The sequence below is a fragment of the Python bivittatus genome, unplaced genomic scaffold (genome assembly GCF_059951505.1).
Source record: "Python bivittatus isolate LINGU-HERP-01145 unplaced genomic scaffold, Pbiv_v1 ctg000700_np1212, whole genome shotgun sequence".
In the NCBI taxonomy this organism is placed as follows: domain Eukaryota; kingdom Metazoa; phylum Chordata; class Lepidosauria; order Squamata; family Pythonidae; genus Python; species Python bivittatus.
In genome coordinates, this window is record NW_028277098.1 from 3,135,380 (window position 1) to 3,163,029 (window position 27,650).

A 27,650-nucleotide genomic window follows, 5' to 3' on the forward strand; every position below is an offset into this window, starting at 1 on the left:
ACATGTTTAGCTTGCTGTGTCAATCAAAGCATAACAAATTTTTTAGAGGTGGCATAATGTCCCTGGACAAATTTCAGAGGGGGAAGAATAGCTCATGTGGTCATGACTGAATGTTACTTTATACAGAATATATTCTTTTCCAGTTAATGTGTTCGAGAGAACAGCTCTCCAAAACTAACATACCGGTTTCTCTATGCAGGCATTTTTTGTCCATATTCAAGACATTTATATGTGAAAAGCAAAGAGCCGTATCTGACATAAGAAAAATCCCCAAATGTGCATAGGCAATACCTTCATTAGAATAAACAACAGGGCGGAAAACAGTATGTACGTCGTCAAATTCTCTAGGCTTCTGTGAAGTTAAAATTGTAAACGAGAAAATACTGGCTGGAGTTTAGTACCCCCCCCTCCCCACTTCTGATGAAAAATAAACTAGAAAGCTGTTTTGCGAGAGTTTATTGCACCAAACCAATACATTATTTCTACACGTACTGTATAGAATTTGGATTTCGGTTATGCAGTTCTCCAAAGAGAGGCTAGCACAGAATTACTGCGAACCATATAGCCCTGGTTTAGTTTCGCCCGTGGGCTCGCTTATGTTACAATGTGTCGTGTGAACTCGGAAACCGGGTTAAGTAAACCTTGGCTCAGCTAACCATGGGCAAGAGCATTACGCGAACACAGCCAGCGGATAAAAAGGAGACGGAATAAGAGACAGAGAAAGAACCAAAGAGCGGCGTCGACTGCCACATCGCTCACGCCTAAGGAAGCGGAACGCAGTGAGGAAGATTGCCGGGGCCACTGTCAATCATATGACGAAAGCGGAGGCGTGAGTCTTGCCCCACCCCCGGTGACAACGACGCCCGGGAAATTTTCTGCCACTACAATACCGCTCATCTCCAACTTCAAGTCCACCTCGCCCCGCCCCGCCCTGCCTTTCTAAGGTGGTGACTTTTCCCCTCCACCCCCACCTCCTGGCTTCGAGCCAATAGCGTTCCGCGTCCGTTCCGCTCAAGCATGACGTGGCGGCATTCCAGAGTCGTCACCCCACCCAGTAATGGGAGAGAATGGTGCTGGAGCTCTGGGTTCCGCCTCCTGCCTGGTTATTGGTTAACCTGAGCTGAGGGGGGCGGGGTTCTGAAGGAGCTCTTGATGGGTTGGTGTGAGAAGAAGGAAAAAGACGAGCGGAGCTGATTTAGTGGGCTTGTAAAAGGGGTGCCTGACGCAAGTGAGTGGCCGGCGAAGCGGACGAGGTTTGCTATTTTCCTGTAGCCAGCGTGGGGGCGAGCTATGAAAAAGGGAGGGGGGCTTGCATTTTTTTTTATTGAAGCGTCTACATTGTGGAGGAAAGAGAGTCAAATTGCCTGGCATTATTGTTCATTTGGGTTGAGCCTGGTAAATTATAATTGTGCTACGTTTCTAATTCTGTGTATGCTATTTAAAAGTTCCTGTTTAAAACAACAAGCTTCTGTGGTTATGGTGGTTAATTTTACTTAAGTTATTGCATGGTATCTTGTGGTGTAACCTAAGCAAAAGATGAGCTGTCCTGAGGAATGTATATTTCTCAAACATTGCTATAGATGTCATCTTTATAAATACGGTATATTGTATTCGGCAGATAAGTCGAATGCATTTCTACCTGAGGGTAAGGTTCACTGAATACAGTACGACTAGGATAGCAGAGTAGACCTAAGTATACCTGGGATCAGGCTGATGTGTCTGTGCAGCACGCCTGAGGTGCTCTACCTTGTTAAAATCTGTATGCACATATGTTGCAAAGATCATTTGAATACTTCTGGGATGGTTGCCAAGGGTAAATGCACAGGCAATAATTTCATTGGCTCTGTGAATTACAGTAGAATGTCCAGAATAATCCTTTATATTACTTGTCAAAAATGTGCAGTAGAATCTCTGCTACTTTTAGATGTGTGAAAATCTGAACGAATGGTATGCTTTGCCTTAAAGTACTACCATAACCAGTGCAGAGATACTGGGGGGCATAAGGGGAGAGGGAGGATTAAATGTTGGGGTGTCAGAGAATCCTGACATATATATGTAAAATTGTCTTCAGTTTGCTTTGTTTGAAAAAAGAATATACATATTCATGCTAGTGACAAAGGGAAAGCACTAAGTTGTCAGTGCTTGTATCTTGGACTCATGGATGCTCTGGATGGCTATATCTTCTTCATGTCTTTTGCTTATGGGTTTTGTTTTCATTTTTGTACTGAATTGGGATAAAACAAAATTCTGCATACAAATCTAAGCCTTTGAAAAACCCATTATTGCTCTGGCTGAGATATGAGAAATTCTATAGAATCCTATATGCCCCATTGGACAGTGCTTACCATCTCTTGGAGGAAAAGGGATCGTTTCTCCAGTAGATGCCTGGCACTGACAGAACTAAAGCAAGCAAATAAGAGTGGAATTCGTAAGTTAAGTTCATACATTCATAATATTTATTCATTCATTAGGTTTATATTCTGTCTTTATCTTGTACAACTCAATGAAAATATATAAGTTCATAACTTTTGTTCTTGTTTGATCATCTTTGGACTCAGATAACTGTTGCAGTTACCTCTCCAGAAGACCATATCTTACCATTTTAGTGCATCTCATTTTAAGTACTGGCTGAGATCAAGAAAATATGTACTGTGTGCTTACAGAAGACCTCAGCTTGTGCTTGTGTTGTAGTTCTACATCAGAACCATATTTCATTTTAAATCAGAGGCACAAAAAGTGAATAGGGAGTTCTAGGAAGAAAATATTCACAGAAATGTAGGAACCACATTGGAAGAACAAATACTCCATGAGGACTTTTTTCCCCTTTAGACTGATCTGCTTGGATTGTACAGAAATTAATACTCTTGTTGTGACTTAATCGGAGTGGAGGAGACCTGGATGTGTATTGCAGAGTTCATGCTACCATCCAGCATACCTAATTTTTTCTCAAAAGCTCCATGAAGATATGTTACAGTTAACTCCAGAAATAAATGCTGGATAAAAAGCAGAGAATTGTCAGACAGAGTGAGCTTCATAAATAGCTTTTTTCTGCCTTATGCAGGGTCATGGACAGTGACATCAATATCCATGTGCTCCGGCACTGCTTGGCTGAAGCAAGACAAAGCCACCTTCTTCAATTCTGGGAGGAACTAAATGAACTAGAACAACAAGAGCTGTATAAAGAATTGAAGGCCATGGATCTCAAGGAGCTGGACCAGGCTTTCAAGAAAGCCATGTTAGATAGTGGCCATTTACCAGGGCAAGAGAGCATGGATGCAAAGATGGAACCTGTGCCACGTGAGGTCCTCGGGAGTGCAACACGGGACCAAGCTCAGTTGCCAGACTGGGAGGAAGAAGGTAGGTATAAGGACCCAACTGGAAGTTTAGGATAATTGTAAGGAAGTGTACCTGCTGTGTGACATGACATTGTCTAGAGCAGACTTCCCTAATCAGCTGCTCTGCAAATGTTTTAGTCTGTCACATAGGGAGAGCACCAGTTTGCAGAAGGCTGACCTAAATAAACTGACAAATTGGCTCCTATTATAGCTTTCTGAAGCATAGAGCTCCCTACACAAAAGCTAAGCTAGGACCCCTTCAAGCCTAGCTTTTGCATGTAAGCTGGTAAATGTTCATAAAATAAAGTAGTTTCACCAATTAGTGCAAATGGAGCCCTTGTCAGCAGTGTTAGTATTTATAAACACAAGAATATAAAATATTTTATTAATGTGAAAAAGTATCGTCTCAATGGTACACAAATCCACGTGCTTAAGATTTTTGTTAAAAAAAAAAAGAGAGGTGTGTAACATGGTATTATGAAATCTGTCTGTTAAATATCACCCCTTCATCCTAAATCACAGCTTTTTGAACAAGCTGAAGTTGGCTGAATTATATACTATGCTGCATCAAAACTAAGCTGCATTATAATGTTGTTGGTTGTGTCAGCTTTGTAATAAACCTGTACTTTCAACCTTCTAGATATGAATTTCATTTCATTATCAGAGGATTGCTTCTATGCTGTTTTTGAAATTAGGTTCTATAGGGAAGCTGGGGATTGAGAAGCTGGAACAAGCGGGCAGAACCCAGCAAGATGAATTGCAGCAGAGCCACTGCAAAGCCCTGCATTTGGATAGGAAAAATCAAAGGCGTGAATATAAGATAGTGGGGGGAATCATAATGGGCACCAGTATATACAGAAATGATATGGATGTCTTGATAGATCACAAGTTGAACATGAGCCAGTGATGTGCTGCAGCTGAAAAACAAGCAAATGCAATCTAGACTATATCAACAGAAGTACAGAGTCAAGATCAAAAGAAGTAATTTTTCATCTCTATTCTGATGGGTTAAGCTATACCAAAATAGTATATCTTTTTCTGGACATCACATTTTAGGAAGGACATAGACAAACTAGAGCATGTCCAACAAGATGATAAGAGACCATGAAGAAAAGCCTTATGAGGAATAGGGGGAGGCACTGGCTATCTTTAGTCTGGAGAGGAGAATATTGGGCAGTGACATGACAGCTGTCTTCAAGTATTTGAGAGCCTATTACATAGAAGGTGGGACAGAATTGTTCAGAGTTCTTCCAGAAGATGAGACAAGAAACAATATGTTTAAATTACCAGGAAGCAGATTTTAGTTGAACAGCCTAATAACAAAAGCTGCTCAACAGTGGAACAGATCGCCGTGGGAAATGGTGGGCTGCCTTTGGCTGGAGATGTAAATGGAGGCTGGATGGCCATCTGCTGAGGATGTTGTGGTTGTGGATTCCTGCACTGGTCAGGGCATTGGACTAGATGATCTCTAAGATCCCTTCCAGTTTTATATTCTATGATTTATGGTAATTATCTAGTGAATTCAGTGAGTTTCAAGGGGAGATCAGCAATAACACTGAAGAAAGATAAGATCTGAAGAAAAACAAGTACTGCAGCTTGAATCAGTTGAACTTGGTTAACAAATCGTTAAATTTATTCCCACCTACCCCCCCACTGCCCCCAGCCATCAGAGTCCTGCATTGCTTGCAGGATAAGAACAAATCAAACAAGGTGATTGTTTGAATTAAGAAATATTTAAAAGCCAGAAAGTGAGTTTTTGGTAATACAGCATTCAGGCCAATGAATGCTTGCAGTATAGGTAGGCACTACTGCAGAAATTAAGCTTAAAAGTTAACTTTGTGCTATCTCATTGTACCGGTTGCTAATCTGTTTACATCTATCTATAGAATCATTGTACTGAAATGCTTACATAGTGTCAGGCGTAGGTACAAGCAGGAAGTTATCTAGGAAGCCTTTACCCTAGAGAGGTTACAGATTGTCTTATGTTTACATACGTATTACTTGGGCAGATATTTTCGCATTCTGTGATTAGAAAGGATAAGGTTTGGGCTTTAGAATAGCTGTTTTCCATCCTATGTTGACTTAGGCTTCTGCATAAAAAATGATCTTGTAGTGAGGTTTTTTTTATTGTGTATTGCATACAAATTCTGATGCAGGTGAAGCATTGACAGCCCCCAGTTCTGCTTCTGAAAGATTAGTTGACATGATATTAGTGGAGGTTTTGGGCATCACAAAACTTGCAATGTTTAATCAATAAAACTTTTTAATAGTATATTCTTAAAGAAATGAATCTCAAAATGTACAACTTTGATAACAATTCTTATGCTATTTGATAATATATCTTATTTTATTATTTGATAATAATTTGTAATATTATGACAGTAATAAAGATTTGATTTGATTTGATAACGATTCAAGGTTATTCTCCATTTAATAAGTACCATAATTTTACAAAGCCCTTATTTTCTGAACTGGCTGTTTAATAGCTGAGGACGCTTTGTCTAAAGCAGTGCAACTCAGCCTTGGAACTCTTAAGATGTATGGACTTCAACTTCCAGCATGCTGGCTGGGGAATTCTGGGAGTTGAAGTCCACACATCTTAGAATTGCCAAGGTTAAGAAAGAGACGCTTGTGGCAAGAATGGTAATACAGTACAGTTTTCTAGGAAATGTATAGATTTCACTGAATTTACTCTGTTAATTTTTTCTTGCATGCAAAATAGAAAAATGCATATATTTCCAAATTGGCTGCTCATTATGTAAAATTTAAAGGTATATATAGGAGATAAAAGGAAAAAAAATAACTATTTAACAATGCATACACAGGTCCACGACTGTTAAAAGTCCCCATATCTTTAATGAAGGATTGATTTTCATTAATCCAAATTGGGTTTAAGAATTAAATTGTGTTTGTGTAAGAGGATGTAGTGATTTTATTTTTACTATTCTTAGTTTAATATAGAGCATCAGATATCTCTAGAAACAATGAAGGCAGTACTCTCTAGAGGTGCAGAGATTTTCCCTCTCCTTTGCTTACTGTACAGTTTCTTATCACTATGCTATTCAAAAGTTTGCCACTTTACCAGTGGAATAAATGTCTATTACCATGAAATGGCACTTGAGGGGAACAGATTATTCCTTTTCATTTTTCCTATTTGGTTTAGGTCTTCGACAGATTTCTCAGAGCAAAGTTGCTGTTCTTCTCTTAGCTGGTGGACAAGGGACAAGGCTTGGTGTCTCGTATCCCAAAGGAATGTATGATGTAGGGTTACTGTCCCATAAAACTCTGTTCCAGATCCAAGCAGAGCGTATTTTAAAACTGCAGCAGCTAGCTGAAAAGCAACATGGTCTCAAATGTGTTATTCCATGGTAAGGATCTCTGTCGTTTCATAATGGAATGTCATGTGTTGGGTGTCCTATAACGTGCTTCTGTCTGGCTTTAATGAATTATGGCTCTCCTGTTGTTCTGGGCAGGTATATAATGACCAGTGGCAGGACAACAGAATTGACTAAAGAATTTTTTCTAAAACACAAATATTTTGGTTTGAAGAAGGAGAATGTGATCTTCTTCAAACAAGGGATGCTCCCTGCAATGGACTTCAGTGGGAAAATTCTCCTGGAAGAAAAGGGCAAAGTTTCTATGGCTCCAGGTATGATGTAGATCTCTTTGGTTTGTAGGAATGAATCAATAACTCAGGGTTGAAGCAGACTTTAAAATCTTGTTTGAGTTAATTATCCAAATTCTAAAGGTGTGGAGATATAGGCAGCTAATCAAATCACTCTGAAAAGGTTGATTATCTTTGCTTATTGGAGTTAGTAGGGATCTCTACAATAAACTCAGCAGCATACAAAGTATTTCAGAAAATAATAAAAAATACCATTTCCACAGCACAGGCAGTACAGCCAACTTTTATATTTAAAAAAACCATAAGCTTTACAAAACAGTATTAAAATTATTGTATAAAAACAAATAGGAAATAATATAGATTTGAAAACTTTATATAACAGTAAACAAGTATGGGTAGCCCTCATTTAGCGACTGCAATTCATTCCAGAGAAATGGTCGCTAAGCAAACCACATGACAGAAAGAGAGAGAGATGCCATGAAGATTGCTGATCGCTGTCATCTCATTCAGATAAGTTCTCTCATGAAGCAACGCCAGAGTTACTCTCACTCCAGTGTGTACTGTCAAGCACGGGAAATTTGGGCATTAGTGTGTGCATTGGTCAGAAAAATTTTTTTTACTTGTTTACTATGTTTATTACTGTCATACATTTGTGAACAGTTGCTATCCGAGGCAGTTGCTAAATGAGGACTACCTGTAAAACCTGAAACAAAATGTTCCCTGTTCTATATTGCAAACCATAATCCTTCATGTCTGTATATCAAATGAAGCTAGAAAAAAAGAAACTTAAAAGTAAATAAAAAATACCTGACACGCTCTTTTCTCTTCTTTCTAAAGATGGCAATGGGGGTCTGTACCGAGCTTTGGGAGCTCATCGTATTATAGAGGACATGGAACAAAGAGGAATTGGCAGCATACATGTTTACTGTGTTGACAACATTTTGGTAAAAGTGGCTGACCCTCGGTTCATTGGTTTTTGCATACAGAAAGGAGCAGACTGTGGAGCAAAGGTAACAAATCTTCAGTGACTGAAGAGAATGAGTTGTCCCCTCCCTTTCTTAGTCATTGTATTTGGGAAAATGACTTTGACTTGCCTGTTTTTGAGCACTTTTTATGCATGTCACTCAAGAGTTACCACTGCCCGTGATGACATATTTAACATATGACCTTCTACATTCTTAAAAATTATTGCCTGTATATACAGTATGTGGCCTTCCAGATTGTGCTGAACTACAAACCTTGGAAGCCCCATATTAGCTGAATAATAGTCTTTTGTCTAGCAACACTGCTGAGTTTCTTTATAGAATGTACTGTATATCTTAGGTTTTCATTATTAAATTAATTCCAAAATGGAAAGTATAAGAAACAGCTGGAACAATTCAAAAACACTATAAACTTGAAGCCAATTCAAATAATAATCCTTTCAATTAGATCAAGTTGACTTAGGAATATGGAGGCTTTTGAAATATGTCCAATTCTATTGATCAATTGATTATATGCTATCAAATCAGTGTCAACTGTTAGTAATCCACACAGCCATATCTTTTCCAGGCTGATCCTGGAAAACCTGGCCCTTCAAGTCTTTCAACAATGCACCACTGCTTTTGTAATTTTGTAATATCCATCTCGCTCTTCTTCTCTTTCCTTCTACCTCTCCCAACATTATGGACTTCTCAAGGGAGCTGGCCTTCACATAATGTGTCCAAAATATAATTTATAAGGAAATGACTTCCAGTTTTCCTTTATGACAGCTATAGATATAGATTTAAATTGAACTCTTACTCTAGGATTACAACATAACTTTCATTTTTTTCTATCAACTAATATTTTTTCTAATCATCAAACCCATATATCATAATTTCATTTTTTCTGTTTCGTGCAAAAAGTCCAAAAAGGGTTTTCAATCAGCATTGGAAACCCCTTTTGGACAGTGTCTTCTCTCTGATCAAAACTGTCAATTTAGCCATCTCAGCAAGCTCCATCATCTTCATAATCTATTCTTCCCTTGTGGGTAATGTCAAATCCTTCCACCATTGTGCATATAGAAGTCTCACTGCTGTTATGTATAAAAACAAAGTTCTGTGAGTTTTTTCCAACTTTTTGTCAGTCAGTCCCAAAAGAAACATCTCTGGCTTCAATTGTATATTAATCTTTAAAATCTTCTGAATTAAGGATCCAATTTTTTTTAGCTTTTTTAGTGTCTACCAAGCATAATAAAAAATCCCCTTTTGTTGTTCACATTTCCAACATATATCTGAAGTACCTTTGTACATTTTGACACTTTTTACAGTGACAAATACCAATAATATATCATCTTATAAAAATTCTCCTTAAGATTATAACATAATGTAAATGTTAGTCCTTTCATCCACATATTCTCCCACTGTCCCATTTGTATGTCATAACCAAAAAGCTTGGCCCATTTTATCATACATTCTTTCAATTGTTCTTCCTCTGTTTCAAATCTCAATAAAAGTTTATACTGTACATTTTAGCAATAACATGTTCATCATTTGTATATAATTCTGTTTCAAATTCAGTCTAGAATATTCAAAATCAAAGGTCCTTTTATCTACTTTAAATCTTTCTAATAATTGTACATAGGAAAACCATTGACATGTATATCCTTCTAATATCAAGTCATCTCTTGCTTTCATTTTGAATTTTCCCTGGGAAAATTCTTATATATCACCATAAGTTAACTATTTAAGTTATCATTTCTTTTCTATAATATGCTTCTTGTGGTGAGAGCCAAAAAGGTATTTTCGGACACAATCTAGATTTATATCTATTCCATATTCTCAATATGGCCCGTCTAACAAAATGATTTTTACAGTTAACATTAACTTTAGCTTTATCATACCATAAATAACCATGCCACCCAAACCTCAAATTGTGTTCTTCTAGCTCCAATAATCTTCTATTTCTCAGCATCACTGTCGGGCCTAGCCCAAGGAACTCCAGGAGACCATGCAGAATCAATCCAGCAAGGTTTATTAGCTACAACCCCTTAACAAGAATCTTCCCAGAATGAAACCAGTTCCCAGGCTCAGCCAGTTCACACTGATGGAATTTCTTAGGGAGGTGCCAGTCTCCTCTGCTTATCTCTTCCTCGCTCCTCTGGAGATGAGAGCACATTCTTTACTCCCCTCCCACCATTCCAGTCCATCACAATCACCCACTCTTTCAATCAAACTAAACAGCAAGCTGCAAAGTATAGTTTCAAATCAGGTAAACCCAAACCTCCTCTTTCTTTAGCATCTTGTAATGCCTTATATTTGAGTCGTGTTTTTTTCCCCTGCCAGATAAATTTAGCTATATCTTTCTGCCACTGTTTAATTGATACATCAGTTGTCAAACCATGTATTGTCTGAAACAAAAATAACATTCTAGGCAAAACATTCATCTTAATCACAGAAATTCTCTCCAACAATGGCAATTGTGATTTGTCCCATCTTTTTAAACTTCATTCCATGTCTTAACATAATTATTTTGAAATAACATACAGTTCGTATTTGTCAAAGTAACACCCAAATATTTTACTTTTTCTCAATCTTGAAACCCATTTTGTTCATCAATTCTGTTTGATCTTGTGTCTTCATATTTTTTGATAGCATCTTTGTCTCCAGTTTATTAATCTTGAAGTCAGCTAATGCACCAAATTCTTTTAATTTTCTCATTAGTACTTCAGTCCCCTTTAAAGGATTTTCCAAATCCAGCACCAGATCATCTGCAAAAGCTCTCAACTTGTCTCTTTTTCCTGTTATCCTCTCATCTTGCCTTATATCTCCATTCAAAACCTCAAGAACCAAAATAAACAGAAGAGGGGATAATGGACAAGCTTATCTTGTTCCTTTTTGTATCTCTCAAGGTTTTGTTAGATCACCATTAACAATAATTTGTGCAGTCTGTGAAGTATAAATTGATTGCACCCAATTTATAAAGTTCTCTCCAAAATTTATAACTTCCAAAAGTTTAAATAAAAAGGGCCAGTTAAATTGTTAAAAGCTTTCTCTGCATCTAAGAAAATTAATGCAGCTTGTTTTTCATTATGCTGTTCCAAGTATTCTATAATATCTAATACCATTCTGACATTGTCTTTTAACTATCTTTTAGGTAAAAATCTACATTGATCTTCAGAAATAAATTCTTGCAGAATTATTTTCAATCTGTTTCTAAAATTCTTGTAAACAACTTATAATCATTATTCAATAATGATATTATTGATCTATAATTTCTTGTTAACGTTAGATCTTGTCCCTCTTTAGGTATTAATGCTATATTAGCCTATTTCCAAGTCTCTGGCATCTTTCCTCCCAGCAATATAGAATTCACCGTATTTTGGAGGGGCTGTAAAAGTTCATCCTCAAAACATTTATAATAACAACCTGGCAGTCCATCTGGTCCTGGTACTTCTCCTGGTTTAATCTTTTTTATAGCTTTGGAAACTTCCCTTATTGTTATAGGTCCATTCATAATCTGTCTTTAGTTTTCTGTAAGTCTTGGTAAATTTTGTTTTTTTAAGTAATCATCTATTTTTTCCAAGGGAATATCATGTTCTTTATGTAAGTTAGAGTAATACTGATAAAAGGTTTTTTATATAGTCACCTTATTTGTTAATACAGTATCTCCCTCTTGAAGTTTCAAAATCATCTTTTCTTTGTCCTATCTTAATTTATATGCTAATTATTTCCTTGGTATGTTCCCAAATTCAAAATTATTTTGCTTACCATAATTCATCTTTATTTCCATTTCTCTTATTGTTAACATAGGTAACTGTTGCTGTAAAAGTTTAATTTGATGTGAAATGCTTGTCTTTCCTGGTGATTTCTTTAATCCTTCCTCTTTTCTTTTTATCTCATCCAAAATGACCTGTGTTTTCTTTTGAGTCCTCTTTTTAAATTCAGTATTATGTTGTATAATAAAAGCTTTACTTGTGTCCCAAACCATTCTTTAATCACTAGCTTTATTTAAATTATTTTCAAAGAATTCTATTAATTTCTTTTTGCAGTCTTCCACTATCAATTCTTTTTATAATGTTTCATTTAATTTCCATCTGAAAGAAGTAGGTTTCCTTTTAAAAAATCAAGCTCACAGGATCATGGTCAGAAAAAGCCTTTGGTAAAATCTCAACTTTAGAAATCTTAGTAGCCAAATTTTTTGAGGTACAAATCATATCAATTCTTGAAAAAGATCTGTGTCTTTCTGAAAAATAAATATATTCTCTGGAATTACCATTTTTCTGTCTCCATACATCCACTAGGGCTAAATTGTCCATCAAATCAAAAAAAGCCTTTGGTAATTTACCTTGAGTAATTCTAATATTCTTCTCTGATGTTCTGTCTAATTGTGGAGAAAACACTTCATTCCAATCTCCCATCAGACACCAACTTTCATAAGAAAGACTTGTCAGTTGTTTCATTAGTCGTTTATAAAAAAAATCCTTTATCCTCATTTGAGGCATAAATTCCCAGGACCATGCTTTTAATTCATATAATTAGACTTCCACCCCAACAAATCTGCCATGCTCATCAGTCAATATAAGTTCTGGGTTTAGTTGGGAATTAACATATAAAACAGCTCCATTAATTTTTTTAGGTCAAGCTGAAATAAATTTTTCTCCCAAATTTCTACAAATCAAATACTTTATAACCTTTTTTCTAATATGAGTCTCTTGTAGGCAAATTATATCTTGTTTTAATTTTTTTAAATAACAAAACATTTTTTTTCTTTTTTGAGGAGCATTTGCTCCATTTAAATTCCATGTTAAGCATTTGTAATCTATAATTAGGCCAGCAATTTAGAAAAATCAGTGCCTGTAGCACCTAATTCATAGTAATCTTTTCCAGAGTCCTTTTGCATCTGTTGTGGTTTTGGAGAAATCTTCTTGACAACTTCCATTTGAACCTCTTGCAAATCTTTAAATTTTTCCAAAAATTCTCTGGCCTTTTGAACAGAGTTGAGTCGGAATTTGTTCTGTTTAAAAGTAAAAATCACACCCTCTAATTTATCCCAAAGGAATGAAATCTTACTCTGTTTTAGTATATCTGTCAAAAATGAATATTTCTTTCTCTTATGTAAAATTCTGATAGGGATTTCTTTTAAGAGAATTATATCTACATTTTCAGTCTTCAGTCTTGTATTGAAATGCTATTGCAAAACTTGATCCCCTGTTTTTTTCCTCACAAAATGCACCAAAACATCCCTTGAAATATTTCTTACCCTTGTAAAGCATGAATTTATATGATATACCTTGTCAATCTCAGCCTCCGTACCCTCCTCTTCCCAGTCCAAAAAATATGTCAATGCTTGTATAATTTTTCTTCTGATATCTTCATCAGGACTCTCTGGAATAGCTCTAAATCTGAGACAGAATTCCTTTTCTCTACGTTCCAACACAGCCACATTCTCTCTCTCTCTCTCCATTTCTCTATCCCTAATAACTATTTTATATCTCCAGACATTTGTTTTATATCACCAAACATTTGTTTTACAGAGTTATCTGTCTTATCCAGCCTTTCATCTATCTTTTTTATAAGTGTCATGAATTTGGCTTCAAGTGACTGAGCCAATTTAGATCCCAGTTCATCAAACATTGACTGAAGTAAACTTAAAGGAATTGTTTTATTTTCTTTATCTTCTTTCTCTAATGGCTGTTCTGAAGAACCTCTTCTAATCTCCATTTTTGGTGCCTTATGAGTCATCGTTATTTAAAAGTAAAGGTGTTGAACAGAAAGAGAGATAAACACAAACTTCGCTCTCTCTAATTTCTTTGAAGCTGTAATTGCAGGCACACTTCATATCAGTGTTCCATAGTTACGGCCAAATACACAGTCTACTCAAATTACTGTATTGTTTTGTTTTGTAAATCCAGCCAATTATCAACACTGTTTAGTGCAAAGCAAGCAGCATTCTCACAGGTCTGAGTCTATTGTTAATTCAGTTAGGATTTTTACAATGCAGTTTCGTAAGAAATTAACCTTTTTTTAAAAGTAATCTTCCCCTTCATCTGTTTTTAACTTTCTTATATCATTCCTTATTCTTAAGCTTTTTGCTAATTATTCAATATACTTTGAGTCTTTAACTCTTCTTTTCATTTTTGGGGGGATTTTAAATTTAAAACCACCAAGAGAAGTACTTATCTTTTGTGAAAGAAAATCTCTCTCAAGCTTTTGAATAATTGTATCAAAATGTAATTAGGTAATGGGGATTGGTCAGTTCTAGTGTCTGTGTTGGCTACCTCACAGCCAGGAACAAAGATAGAATTCCACGCCTCCCAGCCATTCAACAGCAAAAACTTCCGTTCTTGGAGTCAATTCATGGGAACAGCCATCCAGAGATTAAATTGGTTGATTTCATGCTTCCTCCTTTATCCAGAGGAAATTCAGCATCCAGCGCTCATTTCTGGGTGCTGATCTCAGCTGTGATGTTGTCTCCGCTCCTCAAAGATGAACTAAAATGCCATTAATCCTCACCGGAAGTCCTTATACTTCTTCTTTTTCTTTTCTTTTCTTTCTGAACTTTTGCCTTTGTTCTCTTTCTTTATTTTCTTTTCCTCCTTTATTTTAAATATTATTCTCTTAGTTTTTATCTTTCTTGTTTAAAAATTTAATAAAGTTATTCAAAGCAAAATATGATAATTTGAGCCTGGTCATTTGCACCTCAAGTAAGAACTCTGGATTGGTTTTTCTGTGATCCAGTTGTGCAATAGGTTTCTTAGCTATCTGTTTCTTCCAATAGCAAAGCTGAAAAGCATCAATACTGTCTCTATCCTGCTTCTTCAAATCCAACCTTCACTTCCATAGTGTCACAGGAAAACCACTAATGTTTCTTCCTCCAATTTTAAAACCTCATTCATATTCTCCCAATCCAGCCTCCCTCAGTATATATTCAGCTTATAGATTGAATAAATAAAGGGAGCCTGTACAGCATTTGTCTCATTCCTTTGCTGACTTGGAACCATTCTGTCACCATGTTCCAACCAGATTGTGGATATAGGTTTCACATAGGGATGATGAGATACTCTGGGATTCCCATTTTCCTAAGGACATTCCACAGCTTGACAGGGTCGACACAATCAAACACCTTTCTTTAATCAATGAAGCACATAGTGACTTCTTTTTGGTATTCTTTGGCTTTTTCAGTTATTCAGCATGCATCAGCAATAATGCCTTGTGTTCCTTGGCTTTCTCTAAAGCCAGCTTGAACATCTGGCATCTCCTTTTCATGTATGGTTCTAAACTGCCTTGGATGTTCCTAATTATTATTTTGCTAGCATGTGAAATTAAGGATATTGTGCAATAGTTTACACACATTATTAATTGTGCTTTCTTTGGTAATGGTGTGAAACTAACCTCTTCCAATCTGCTGGCCACTATGTCATTTGCTAGCATCGTTTGGTTAGAACCTTTACTGATTGTTATTCCATTGATTGCCATATTTCTGTAGACATTTCATCAATTCCTGTAGCTCTCTGACTTGGTAATGGTCATCTTTAATCCTAGAGGTTCTTGTTAATAGGGAAAATCTTCTAAAGTATCTTGGATGTTGACATCTCTCCTTTCATCTTTGTCTGATCTTTCTTAAATCAGTTACTGCCTATCCATTAGCTTCCCTTAGCATACCAATTCAAGGTTGGAACCTCCGTCTGAGTTCAGCATTCTATAGAACAGAACAAAATTATAGTGAATTCATAAACTTTTTTTTAGAATGTATCCAGAGATGTTTACTGTTTGTTCTGAGATAAGAGTAGGAATGAATGTGTGTTTTAATTATGTCTATCTGGTTAGTTTGATTCGCTAGTAATCCACAAGTTATTTAGTAACACAGTATCTGCTCTTTTTGTAAAGTTAGTTTCTTGGCTAGAATGGAAGACCATATCCATAACAGTAATAAGAAAATTGCATAGATGCAATGACCAGAAATCAAGTTTGACAGGATTTCTTTATTTCTTTGCTATGACACCTTCATGTGGTGAGAGAGAAAGTGTTTCAAAGAGAAAAACAGTTAGAGCAGGCAACTTTTGTAACATTACAGAGACTCTTGGTTGATGCAGCTTCCCAGTTTTGATGTTTTGGTTATATAGAGAGTCAGTTTTTTATTGAAAGGAGAGTTCTTTCTGACAGAAGAACCATCATATTCTTAATCTACCAATTTGTATGTATACTCCTGGTAATAAAGAGAAATGTGAGACTTGCCCATAAAGTCCATTTTGAACAATGCTAAACAGAGAACTTCAGGTGCTGATATGAGTTGGATTTGGATTTTAAGAGCTTCTTGGTGAAATTTATCTTACACATCTTAAAGCCAAGACCTGCAGAGATTTCAGTGCAACCTACGTTCATCTCTGACTCATCTCAAGCTGTCAAAACATGACTTTTGTGGTTAAATTAGCAAAACTACTAAACTGTTTTGGAACTCTCTGTTTTGCTTTGAAACATATCTTTGCCATTAGTATATATTTCAAGGTATTGAAAACTCTGACATTGTCAAAAGAACTGTTGCATTTCATGCATTTTAACAATGTGAGTGTAAAATACTTAATAAGTTATTTTGTCTTGTGAATGCTCATTGAATTGCTATAGATTATTTGTGTAGTTTGATCCCATCATTTAAAGTTTTCTTCTTTACGCCAATATATATTAAACTATATATTGAGTTGTGAATAACAGTTATTGCGTTTGAAGAAGGGATTATATGCCATCAAAATATACCACAGTTATTACATTAATTCAAGTTATTACAATTCTGTTTTCTGCCCACTGCAAGGTTGTTGAAAAAACTAACCCGACAGAACCTGTTGGAGTGGTGTGCCAAGTAGATGGTGTTTACAAAGTGGTGGAGTACAGCGAGATTTCTCTGGCCACAGCCCAGAAAAGATGTCCTGATGGCCGGTTACTTTTTAATGCTGGCAACATTGCCAATCACTATTTCACAATGGAGTTTCTGAAAGATGTTGTCAAGTAAGGACTCTTTAGTCATGCTGCTCTATGAAGTGCTGTTCAAAGGTTATTTCTCCTCTTCATGTTACATGGTAAAATCTGTTCTTTTTTATTATTTTTGCTATGGAACAGCCTATAACTAGTGCCAGGATAGTTCAAAGCAAGAAATAAAAACTATTTAAGTTTCACATACAATGAAAATATCATATAGGCAACACTCTCAAATTACACAATATAAAGAATGCTGCTGGTAGAAGATCTTTTAAAATCTACTTTTATGACATACAGTACGTGATTTTATATTCTTTTACCATATTTCCCCTTACCCACTTTTTTCTAAGCTGCAATGCTGTAGTCTCTTTTTTGGTGATCTCTTCTGATCTGTTCATGGCTGCTTTTTTCTACTTAGTTCTTTCTGAGGCATATTTACCCGTATGTTGTTATATTCAGTTTTACAGTATTTTCAGGGGTTTTTTTAAACTAATTATTCCTAGTTTGGAATTTGATTTGTCTACAAGTTTACATATTTATTAATTGAGTCTCCTAGCATCACAGGACATTGCTAATGATGTCCTGACAGAAAAAGTAAGTGATGAGATGGAACAATATGTAGAATCAGAGTTGGTGAGAGCTCAAGGTCAAAATCCATGACTTAAGTTCTTTCAGAAAATGTCTCAAGAGATTTTGGTGCTCTGATGTTTACATTGAGTTGTAAACAAGGGAAGGAATAGGATGAGATTACAAGCAGTAGTGAGTCCTCACTGGTAGTATTTAACAGTAGTACTACTTTCTTGCAGGATTAAAAACATGGCTCAGCTATCTAGTCTTGAGATAGCTATTATTTGCCTGCCAGAATGATGGGGTTTAAAAACTGGGGGGGGGGGGGGACACAATACATCATGATGTGCTTCTTACTCTGCTGACTCCTACCTTGATGTTTCAGTGTTTACGAACCTCAGTTGCAACATCACATAGCCCAGAAGAAAGTCCCATACATAGATGTGACCACTGGGAAAGCTCTGAAGCCTGACAAACCAAATGGGATTAAAATGGAGAAATTTGTATTTGACATCTTCCAGTTTGCTAAGTAAGTCCCTGGTCTGACTGACTTGTTTTCTGTGCATCTGGGTATATAATCATTGGCTTTATTTTCCTTCTGGAAGCTTCCCCACCCCCTCCTGGTTGCAACATATGGGAGGTATGCTTCAACTGTATGGTGGGGGGAAAGAGGGGTAGTAAGAGAAGATAATTTTGACTGCAGCTAAGAGGAGTAAAAGATGTGATAAGCACAGATCAGAAAGGAATATACTACGTAAGATATTGAAATTAGATTGTGTGGAGTTTGTAGGACTTGTATGGTATTACGAAAGGGTGAGGAACAGTCATGTATCCTGAGGTTGTCTTGGGAACCAGTAGATGAGATGTAGTGTAGTCAAAACCAGTAGGAGGAACAGAACTGGTATAAAGAGGAGAAAGCAGATAATCAGTGGCCTTTCTCTTTATACTAAGGCTCAAGGCAAACTTCTGTAATGCCAATTTATCCTTGTGCCTACCTAAAAGGAAGTATTGAAACTAGCCCCAGCAATTGCTATGAAGTTGGTAGGTGCTTCAGTGTTGAAAGCTTTGAAGAAATAAATGTTTTAGGTGAGGATGTAAATAATTGTAGAACTATTTTCTTCCCCTGATCTGACTTCTCCTTTTTCTCCTTGGCATATGAGTTTATTGCTAATATCCGTCTATAGGACTGCACAGTTGATAGTAGAAGCAAAAAGTGCTTAAAGTCTTTACAGTTGACCTATCTCAACTTTATTTTAAATCCAGGAACTTTGTGGTTTATGAAGTTCTGCGAGAAGATGAATTCTCCCCTTTGAAGAATGCAGATAGCCAAAATGGCAAGGACAACCCCACCACTGCGAGACACTCCTTGATGTCACTGCATCACTGTTGGGTTCTCAATGCTGGTGGTCACTTTGTGGATGAGAATGGAACACGCCGACCAGCTATTCCTCGGTTAGAAAATTTGGCCTTCCCCTAATTTTTACCTCCAATGTCTAATATGAGTATTTCCTATAGTCTGGTTGTAATTGCAGTTCAGCTGGGAGAACATTCACAGTTGTGGAGTGTTCTAGTTAGTAAAATTCCAAATCAGATCTTCTAGCATGCTTCCCCGATGTATGGCATTATCCAGCTTAGTGTATTTGCGTGCCCAAGTAATCAGATTTTATGAGGTAGCAACATACATTAAAATTGTCATAGCTCCATTAGTTATAATCTTTAAAGTATGCGTAGCTTTAGGGGTTAGATTTGGGTGAAAATGAATGGAGCTCTTGCATTTGGAAAACAATTTCAGTGCAAAGCAGTTCCAAATTCAAACTAGACCCAGAATAATTAAACCCCTGGAGAATAGCTTGCATGGGTTATAAGTTCCCTTATCCAGGCCAGGCTTTCCTAAAAGAGGTCTGAGGCATTCATATCCCTACACCATGACAATGAAGCTTTGTGGTCATTTTCTGGGTATACTGGGATCTCTTCTTTTCAGTAACTCAAAGAGTTGCTCTAAAAATGAGAGAGAAAGATAGCAAAGAGGAACTAGTTGCGCTCAGAATCCCAGTCACAGAACGATGATCAGAACAACAGAGATCCCTTCAAAAAGACAACCTAGCCCAGGGTTTTTCAAACTTGGCAACTTTTAAGATGTGTGGACTTCAACTCCAGGAATTCCCCAGCCAGCATGTTTGCTGGGGAATTCTGGATGTTGAAGCCCATACCTTAAAGTTGCCAAGATTGAAAACCCTAGTCTAGCCAGTGTGCTCTGTGTTTGAACCCAGAGTTTGAACATGTTCTCTTGGGGAGAGGAAGGCTTTCTGGAAGAACAAAAGCAAAATGAAAAAGGAGCTCTGTGTATGAAAGAGAAAGGAGGAATCAAGAGAGCATGTCCTTATGGATGAACTACAGGAAATTTAGCCCTCATTGGAGGCTTCCCTTCCTGAGCTGAGCTAGATGGGCCATTAAACTGGTGTAAAGTAATCCCATTTGCTTATATCTGAATGCCCCCAAACATATGACTTTGGAATAACACAGTTTGCCTCCTCAGTTATCATCTTTCTTGGGATTGGCAGCGTTGGCAATAGGTCATTTGTTTTAATGCGGGAGGGGCAGTGAAGAAAATGTCAGATGACATGGAACAGTGTTAAAATCTCACACTTTTGTTGCATTACAAGAAATGTTGAATGTTTATGATAGGAATCTCCATCTGGCTCTAAAACATGCCCAAGAAATCAGGTCTGATATTGGGGTTGAGTGCCAAGGTCAAAAAAGCTCACGATTGAAGAAAGGTCTCTGAAGTTCAAGGAAGGGCAGTGTTTTGCTCTCCAAATGTTGCTGAAATAACAACTCACAGCATTCCTCATTATTGCTGTGCTGGGTGCAACTTTGGGAATTCCATTTTAGCAATATCTAGAGAACCACATGTTGCCCAGTACTGATGTTGTTAAAAATAGGGTGCTGGATAAACAAAAACAGCTGCCATTCAATTTAGTACATTGGGCTTCTGTCCTCCTCCTAAATATATGGATAGAATCTGCTCACCCCACTCACCCATATCATGGAAAGACCACTTTCTAGATTTGGCACACACCTCAACTTTATGTCCCTTCTCATAAATCCTTTTTCTTCCCATATGACAGCTACACAAATGGAAGGTCAGATGTGATCCAAGCTGATGTCAATCACAAGTAAATATATACTGTCTCGGGCTGCTGGGGGTGCATGGTGATGGGTTTGCTTGGGTACTGGCTAACACATCTCTCCGTAGCATGCAGGGTCTTGGTACTCAATCTTTTTATATTCTGTTAAATACAACAAACAATTATTGTATACTTAGCTCTTGGGAACTATGAAATAGTGGCCAATGGCTGCCATAGATTCACTTCTTGGAAGACCTTAATCTGCATGGGCAGGGCTTTTTTTCACTTCTATAAAATGTGTGGCTTTCTAACTTTAAGTAACAAGCTTTGCTGGCAGACTGCTTTGAAAACATAACACTGTTGTGGAGTGGGAGAGAGAAGAGAGGCTGAAGCATAATACAGGCACCCCATTGATGTACCTGCAGTACCCTTTTTTAAATCTGTGGGTTGTCCGTTTGCAGTGAGGCCTGTGCAAATGTATAGTCTTTGGATGTTATTTTTACTGCATGAATTCTACTGAATTCTAGTTTTGTAGAATTCAGGGCTTTTTCCCCACAGGAGAAGGAAGCAGTGGAGAATAGTGAATCCCACTACCTGTGATGGTTGGAGACTTAATTAGGCCCATTATTTATCACTTTATAAAAGTTTGTGCAAGTATCAGAATGTACAAGTAACAGCTTTTTAAATGTGCTAGCCATCTTTGGATCTTTCCCACAACACCTCTAGCCCCCAAATTTTCTGGCAGGCATCACAGGACTTTGGAAAGATGTCCTTGTGCTAGGGAAATATTCTTACTGGATTTATCTTTTCAAAAGATAAAGAACATTGAGAAAGAATCCTCATCTTTCCACCATCCTTGGGAATGAGGCTTCCTTCTTATTCATGTTATGACCTAGGGAAGAGAGAACCTCTTCTAATATTCTCCAAAGCTAAACACAAATCATAGGAGCCACCTTCTTCTGCTTTCAATCATTTGTAAAGGGGAAATTTGAATACTGGGAAAGTTCTATCTTTTAGGTATCTACATTTTCTTGCACTCTAGTTTGGAGGATGTAAGAAACCAAACTGTCTCCTGCTGCTGTTTTTTCAATCTTTGCAAGTAAAAAAGACACTTTTCACTCAAATTCTCTGTTTCCTAGAAAACTCAAGGAAAAGATGGAATATTTACATTGCATTGCAGTTTGGAAAATAGTGGTTTCTCCTGTTCTTTTTTTTAAGTTGTAGTATTAATTTTCATCTTACTTAAGCCTTGGGAGACAGGAATTCTTCCTCATATGCTTGGAGGTTTAGAGCAGAGAAGAAATGGCTGCTGGAGCCCTTTCATGTTGCTTAACATATGCACAAAGGAAAAGAGTTGAGCTCTGCTTCTGGTGACTTTGAGGTCATGTCCATGTGGTTTTCTTGGCAGCTGTACAAGACTAGTTTGCAGTTGCCTGAATCCAAGACTGTGTTTTTTGTTTTTACTTTCCAGTCTAATCTACAGATCTAATATATTTTCTAGTGTTCCTCATCACAGTGTCTGCTCTGCTTAGCTTTTAAGATCAGCCCAAGCCAGCTAGGTACTGCCACTAACTCAGTGAACATCTACATACCCCAACAAATAAGATTTTTTTAAAGATTTTTTTTATCCTGCCTTTATTATTTTTATAAATAACTCAAGGCAGCAAATATACCTAATGCTCCTTCGCCCTCCTATTTTCCCCACAACAACAACCCTGTGAGGTGAGTTGGGCTGAGAGAGAGTGACTTGCCCAAAGTCACCCAACCGTCTTCCAAGCCTAAGGTGGGACTAGAACTCACAGTTTCCCGATTTCTATGCTGGTGAGCAAGCTGCTTGTCCTGAGTACAAATAGAGACGAGCTGGTGAGGCAACCTTACTATGACCTGCTCTCAGCTCTACATATCTAACCCACTGTTATTTAGAAGAGCTGTTCCCAGTTCGAGTTGGCAGTATTCTTAGATGGACACGTAGTATGCCTGGATAGGAAATAACTTGTTCTGTTTTTCTTTCTTTTGGAAGTATTGAATATGTTTGGACCAAATGACAGACTTCCTCTGTAATTTCTGATTTCAGTGAAGTGGTCATAATTTTTTCTGTACTGAAATGTTTCTGAATAGAACATCCATTAAACTATCAATTAACTATCTTGTTAGGAATTCATCAATTGACTCTTAAATGCATACCCCAAAAGGGAATAGCATGATGGGCAAGCATCTTTATGCCAAGAGCAGAAATAGAGTAAGAAATAGTGGGCATAAGGCATGAGGTAAGAGAAAAAAGAAGAAATGTAACTAGTTTATACTGACACTTTACCTTTGTATCCCTTCAAACCTTCCTTGCTTCCCCCACATCCATGTACAGATTTATAAACTGCTTTTTGCAGTTGAAATTTTTCATTTACTTCTTTTTAAGGATCACATCAACTTCATCTAACCATTACTTCATCTGTCTTCCTCCTCATCTTCATTCTTTATGTGTTTATTTTCCAATGTAGTCCTCATTTATTCTTTCTGTATGAACAAATTATTTTGTACTTTCTATATGAAGATAATTCTTTTGTACTTATGACTCATTTAACCCTATCTCTTCTTGCTTTACCACACACACTTCTTCTATATGCCATTCCTGCTGCACTCAACTCTTCTGTTTCTCCTGTGATACATAAACATATCCAAAACAAACAGATCTTTTTCTTAGAAAAAGATGTTGAATAAACAGTCACTATTCTCATTTATTCTAGCAAGTCTCTGAACAGCCCAGTTGTATTTTCTGAATTGTCTCATCTGATTCCTATTCATCTATTCATCTCACCATATTCGTTTTCCCTAGGTTTCATTCATTCAAAATGTTGCACATTTTCCCCCCAAAATTGATCCCGCCTCCTTTAATTATCACAGTTCTCTGAGTGTAACATACAGCTATCCCCAACCTATGAATTTTTACTATCCTACATACCTGAAATAATCCCAGATTACACCAGTTCATACTTTTTGATATGCATTTTAACTCATTTGTTCATAATTAAACTTGCACCTTCCTTTCCATACATATATTTATCATCTCCATTCTGCAAGATCAGACCACCCTTATTCAGTTCTGTTCATGGAAATAATTTTCACTTCTACAAAACATAAAATGTTTCCATTAAGGTTCTGAAATTCTGCAGATATATAAAGATCTGTATTATACAGGGCCCTTTTAAAAAATGTGTCTGTTCTCTGTTAAACTATACATCAAAAGAAAAATAACACCCTCAAACAGAACAGTGTTAATTCTCAGGTTAGCTGGTTTAAGTTTGCTGCCCTAGTTTATCAGCTAACGCATGAATGCACAATATTCCTTGGTCTGAGGACTGCAGTGTTTGGGGATCTGCCTCTGGGTGGGGAAGTCAAAGCAGGAAGTAGGCATTCCCGAGGAAAGCTCGCATTTCTTAAACCTATTCACTTTTTTCATAAGTAGATTGATTCCCTCCACCTCTCACCAGAATGTCCTTTGTTTTACTACTCTACAAATGATTTCTTCTATTTTCAAAGTTAACTTTTTGCCTGGCTTTTTCTCCTAAACAGGTAAAATGAAGAGATACTGCTATCCTTAGAGTTCAGGAATGTGTAGCTTTCTTTTGTAATACAATTACATTTTAAAGTATTTTCAGTCAGTGAAAGTGTAACTCTCTGAATTAACTGTACTTTTCTGTTTTATATATTGAACATATAAATGCATTTTATGTAAAGTAACAAAGTGAGTTTATATCTGTATATAAGGTGGTACTAAAAACTGAGGATTGCATATAGGTTTCAATATTTCTCTTTTTTTCTGGAAAAAAAAATTACCTCTCTACCTAGTGCATCTCTCTCTCTCTCTCTATTTTGTTTTATTATCTCACATTGCATGCTCTTAACCAATTTCTCTGCCTCTAGATAATGAACCTGCTCCATAGCTACCATTTTGATTTCTGTAGCGCTGCAGAACAGGTTCCATGACAAGAGCAGAGAAAGGCATTCATGCCTCAACAAGAGTTTGCCAAGTGCACAGCAGTGAAATTCTGTATAATATAGGTTTGCCTGTGTGTTTCTCATCCTGAACTAACACTTTTTCTTTGTTTTTGTTCCTTAGTTTGAAGGATGCAAATGACTTGCCAATTCAGTGTGAGATTTCTCCTCTTGTCTCCTATGGGGGTGAAGTAAGTTCCTGTGGTATTCTGAATCCTTTTTCTACTGTCCCCCCCCCCCCCAATTCCTCTAAACATCCTGCCCTAAAACATTGTACAGCTTAAAGTAAACTTCAGGTGCAATCTACTGGAAAAATCTGCTGTTCAGATACCAGGGAGTGGAATGTGGAAATGAGAAACTGAATATCCCTTCACTGTAATTCTTTGGGTTTGATAAGCCAAAACAGCTGACCTGATGCAGCAATTCTACTTTACAGATGACAGGGCAAATATGAATATGGATAATAGGGCAAAGTTGAAAGAAGCAGCCTTCTTGAAAGGAGTATGATCTGAACACTTGTGTTACAAACTGTGAATGCTCCACATGGACTCATTAGTGTTAATATAATTATTGCACACAATATATTTATCAATGAGTACTTCATTCCTACTTGATATTGGGATTTGTATTATATTTATATTATTGTAAACTAGCCTGCTAAACTTGCTAGCCTACCCCAATAGCTAAAGATACAGCTTTAAAACGTCACTTTTGCAAAGCTTTCTATCTTACCATAGAAAACTGAGCAAGAAGCTAATTACAACCCTGTTGCAAGCCATCATAAGGGGGCTTTGATCAAAACTGTTCTCATATATTACACTTATGCAGGAGTAAAAAGGCTTAATTGGACTTTACTAGATCTTGTGAGCTTGAAGATTTAACATGACTGCTCCTTGTATATATATCAAGTGCTCCTAACACTTTATTTTCATCTCCATAATAATCCTTAATGGAGGATGATAATACCTTAAGCATACACCTAGAAAATAGGGTTTAGAATGCTTTATTTAAGGCCACCCAGTACAGTCTTAACTGAACAGGAATTTGAAAATGATTCTCTCAAGTTGAAAGTCCAAATTGTACATTAGATTGCATTTGATGGTTAATTTGCCTGTGCTGATACTAAATTTATCCTGACTAGTTTCTGCGTGTTTCCTTTTTCCTAGGGACTGGTGGAGTTGGTCAAAGACAAAGAATTCCACGCTCCTTTGATTATTGACCAAAGTGGGATCCATGAGCTGGTGAAGAATGGTGTCTGAGGTGCCCATGAGAGATCATCTTTCTAGTCTAGAATCATATGATCCTTTCTTGTCAGACTGAATATTTAGACAAAGGTTTCACTATCTTCTTGAAGAATTTTCACTCAAATTGAGTTTCCTTAAAAATCAGTAGTAGGCTACAAATAAGAAGAAATGCAACATGACTTCATCTTGGAATCTTGGAGATAACTATTTATATAATTTTTAATATTTTAAATGGCTACTGGTTCAAATTGCACAGCCTATTTCTTCACATGCTGCAGTGCTTGAAGATATCAGCATTTTCTATCAAATCCTTTATTATACCTGCAAGTCGTCTTTATGGTACGAAAGTTGAGACACTTATATGAATTTTTACTTTTTTTTCAACATTTTTAAGTTTGGTTTTTGCATTTGGTGCCCATACTTTATGAATAATTATATCTTGCTGGGATTGCACAATTGAAAGACTAGAAAAGTAGTACAACTGAATTAAATTGTTTTTCCTAGCATGATGTTTCTTGAAACGTCTTTAACACTTGACTTATTTTATGTTATGGCAGAGCCAGGACTTTGAGATACTGAGATGTTTTCATGTATTTCTGTGCATAGTGCTCATTGCAATCAATAAGGATCTATGGAATGTGTCCTCCTCCCAGGACTCATATATAGAACAGGGATACAACAGATTCTCTCAAACGTCCTGAAACTTTGTTTAAGGAATCATTGCACGAAAGCAACCATTATTTTTGAAGTTTCTTCCCAAATTGGGTTAGAATGCAAAGATATTGAGGGTGCAGACATCCTAATTTATATGCTGCCCCCTCCCTCCCAAATTTACCTCTTTTTGGAAGTTTTCCTTTCTTCAGATGTTTGTGAATATCATTTTGGTATTTTAGCCAAAGTACAGAAAGTTTGTCGGATGTTAATTTCCAGAGATTGCTTCAAACAAATATAGAAATACAGCAGGGTGACAGGGCTGGGATTTGTGCAAATTAAAATGATTCAGTTCTGTCCACTTCCATTTTTTCACTTTGATTCAGAGCTGTGTTTAAAAGAAATTTAACTATAAAGCTTTAAAAATGATGTGTCTCAACCCTGACAGAGTTTCTGATCTTTTTTGAGCCTGTGTAAGGGGCAGGTGGGTTGGATGGTTGATTGGTTAGTTAATTAGGTGTCATTGAATTGGGAACTAGATGTGGTACGTCCATCAACAGATTGATACATTATGTTACGTGATAGTAGGCCTAAAATGAACTTCCTTGGTTCTTCTACCATTTTGCCTGCCACTAGTGATAAAATCTCATGTACAAAAACTTTTTGCCTGACGGCAGATAAATTCACATAGGCAGGTTCTGCAAACTTTTATTAATCAACAATTCAGTTACATGAATATTAATCAACAACTCAGTTACACGAATATTGCTCAGCTATATCATGTAGAATGCTTTCAATGATATGATTATGGAACTCAACTACAGGCAAAACATTTTGATGGGCAAAAAATGAACAAGAGCCATCTCATCTTGTACACAGACATGTAATTAAAATATGAAATTGCAGTGTTGGGATTTGTTTGTTCAGTTCTGAAGAACGTGGTCAATCCTGCATGGGATGTGTTTGCCAAATGAAACTTATCTGAGTGGAAAGAATACTGCAGCATTGGAGTAAAGAATGAAATATGTTTAAAAATGCATTCCCTGTGAGATGGGGAAATTATTTAAATAGCATGTGAAAGAATAGATAATTTGGGGGAAAATTGGAAACTATTTTCAATTGCCATTTATAGATATAGTAGGAGAAATGTAAACCAGATTTGATCCCTGGATATATGG

At 36.7% G+C, this 27,650-nt stretch overlaps 1 protein-coding gene across 2 annotated transcripts; it reads left to right on the forward strand.

Annotated features, from left to right (window-relative positions):
* Positions 1-1,111: 1,111 nt before the first annotated feature.
* UAP1 (UDP-N-acetylglucosamine pyrophosphorylase 1) lies at positions 1,112-27,402 on the forward strand. Of its 2 annotated transcripts, none has more exons than XM_007433760.4 (11): positions 1,112-1,253; positions 3,062-3,357; positions 6,499-6,703; positions 6,809-6,984; positions 7,798-7,970; positions 16,729-16,922; positions 17,845-17,988; positions 18,723-18,911; positions 20,588-20,635; positions 24,702-24,768; positions 25,744-27,402. In XM_007433760.4, the coding sequence occupies exons 2-11, from the start codon at positions 3,066-3,068 to the stop codon at positions 25,834-25,836; spliced, it is 1,581 nt and encodes a 526-aa protein (XP_007433822.1). In that variant the 5' UTR covers positions 1,112-1,253; positions 3,062-3,065; the 3' UTR covers positions 25,837-27,402. The 2 variants fall into 2 exon arrangements, with proteins under 2 accessions (XP_007433822.1, XP_025025981.1); XM_025170213.2 differs by having other exon boundaries at positions 1,115-1,228.
* The last annotated feature ends 248 nt before the right edge of the window (positions 27,403-27,650 follow it).

Bases quoted from the DNA above. Each gene is read 5' to 3' on its own strand.
- UAP1 (XM_007433760.4), top strand. From the start codon at position 3,066: ATGGACAGTGACATCAATATCCATGTGCTCCGGCACTGCTTGGCTGAA. The intron at 16,923-17,844 runs GTAAGGACTCTT...TTGATGTTTCAG, and splicing joins TTTCTGAAAGATGTTGTCAA to TGTTTACGAACCTCAGTTGC. The intron at 20,636-24,701 runs GTAAATATATAC...TTTGTTCCTTAG, and splicing joins CAAGCTGATGTCAATCACAA to TTTGAAGGATGCAAATGACT.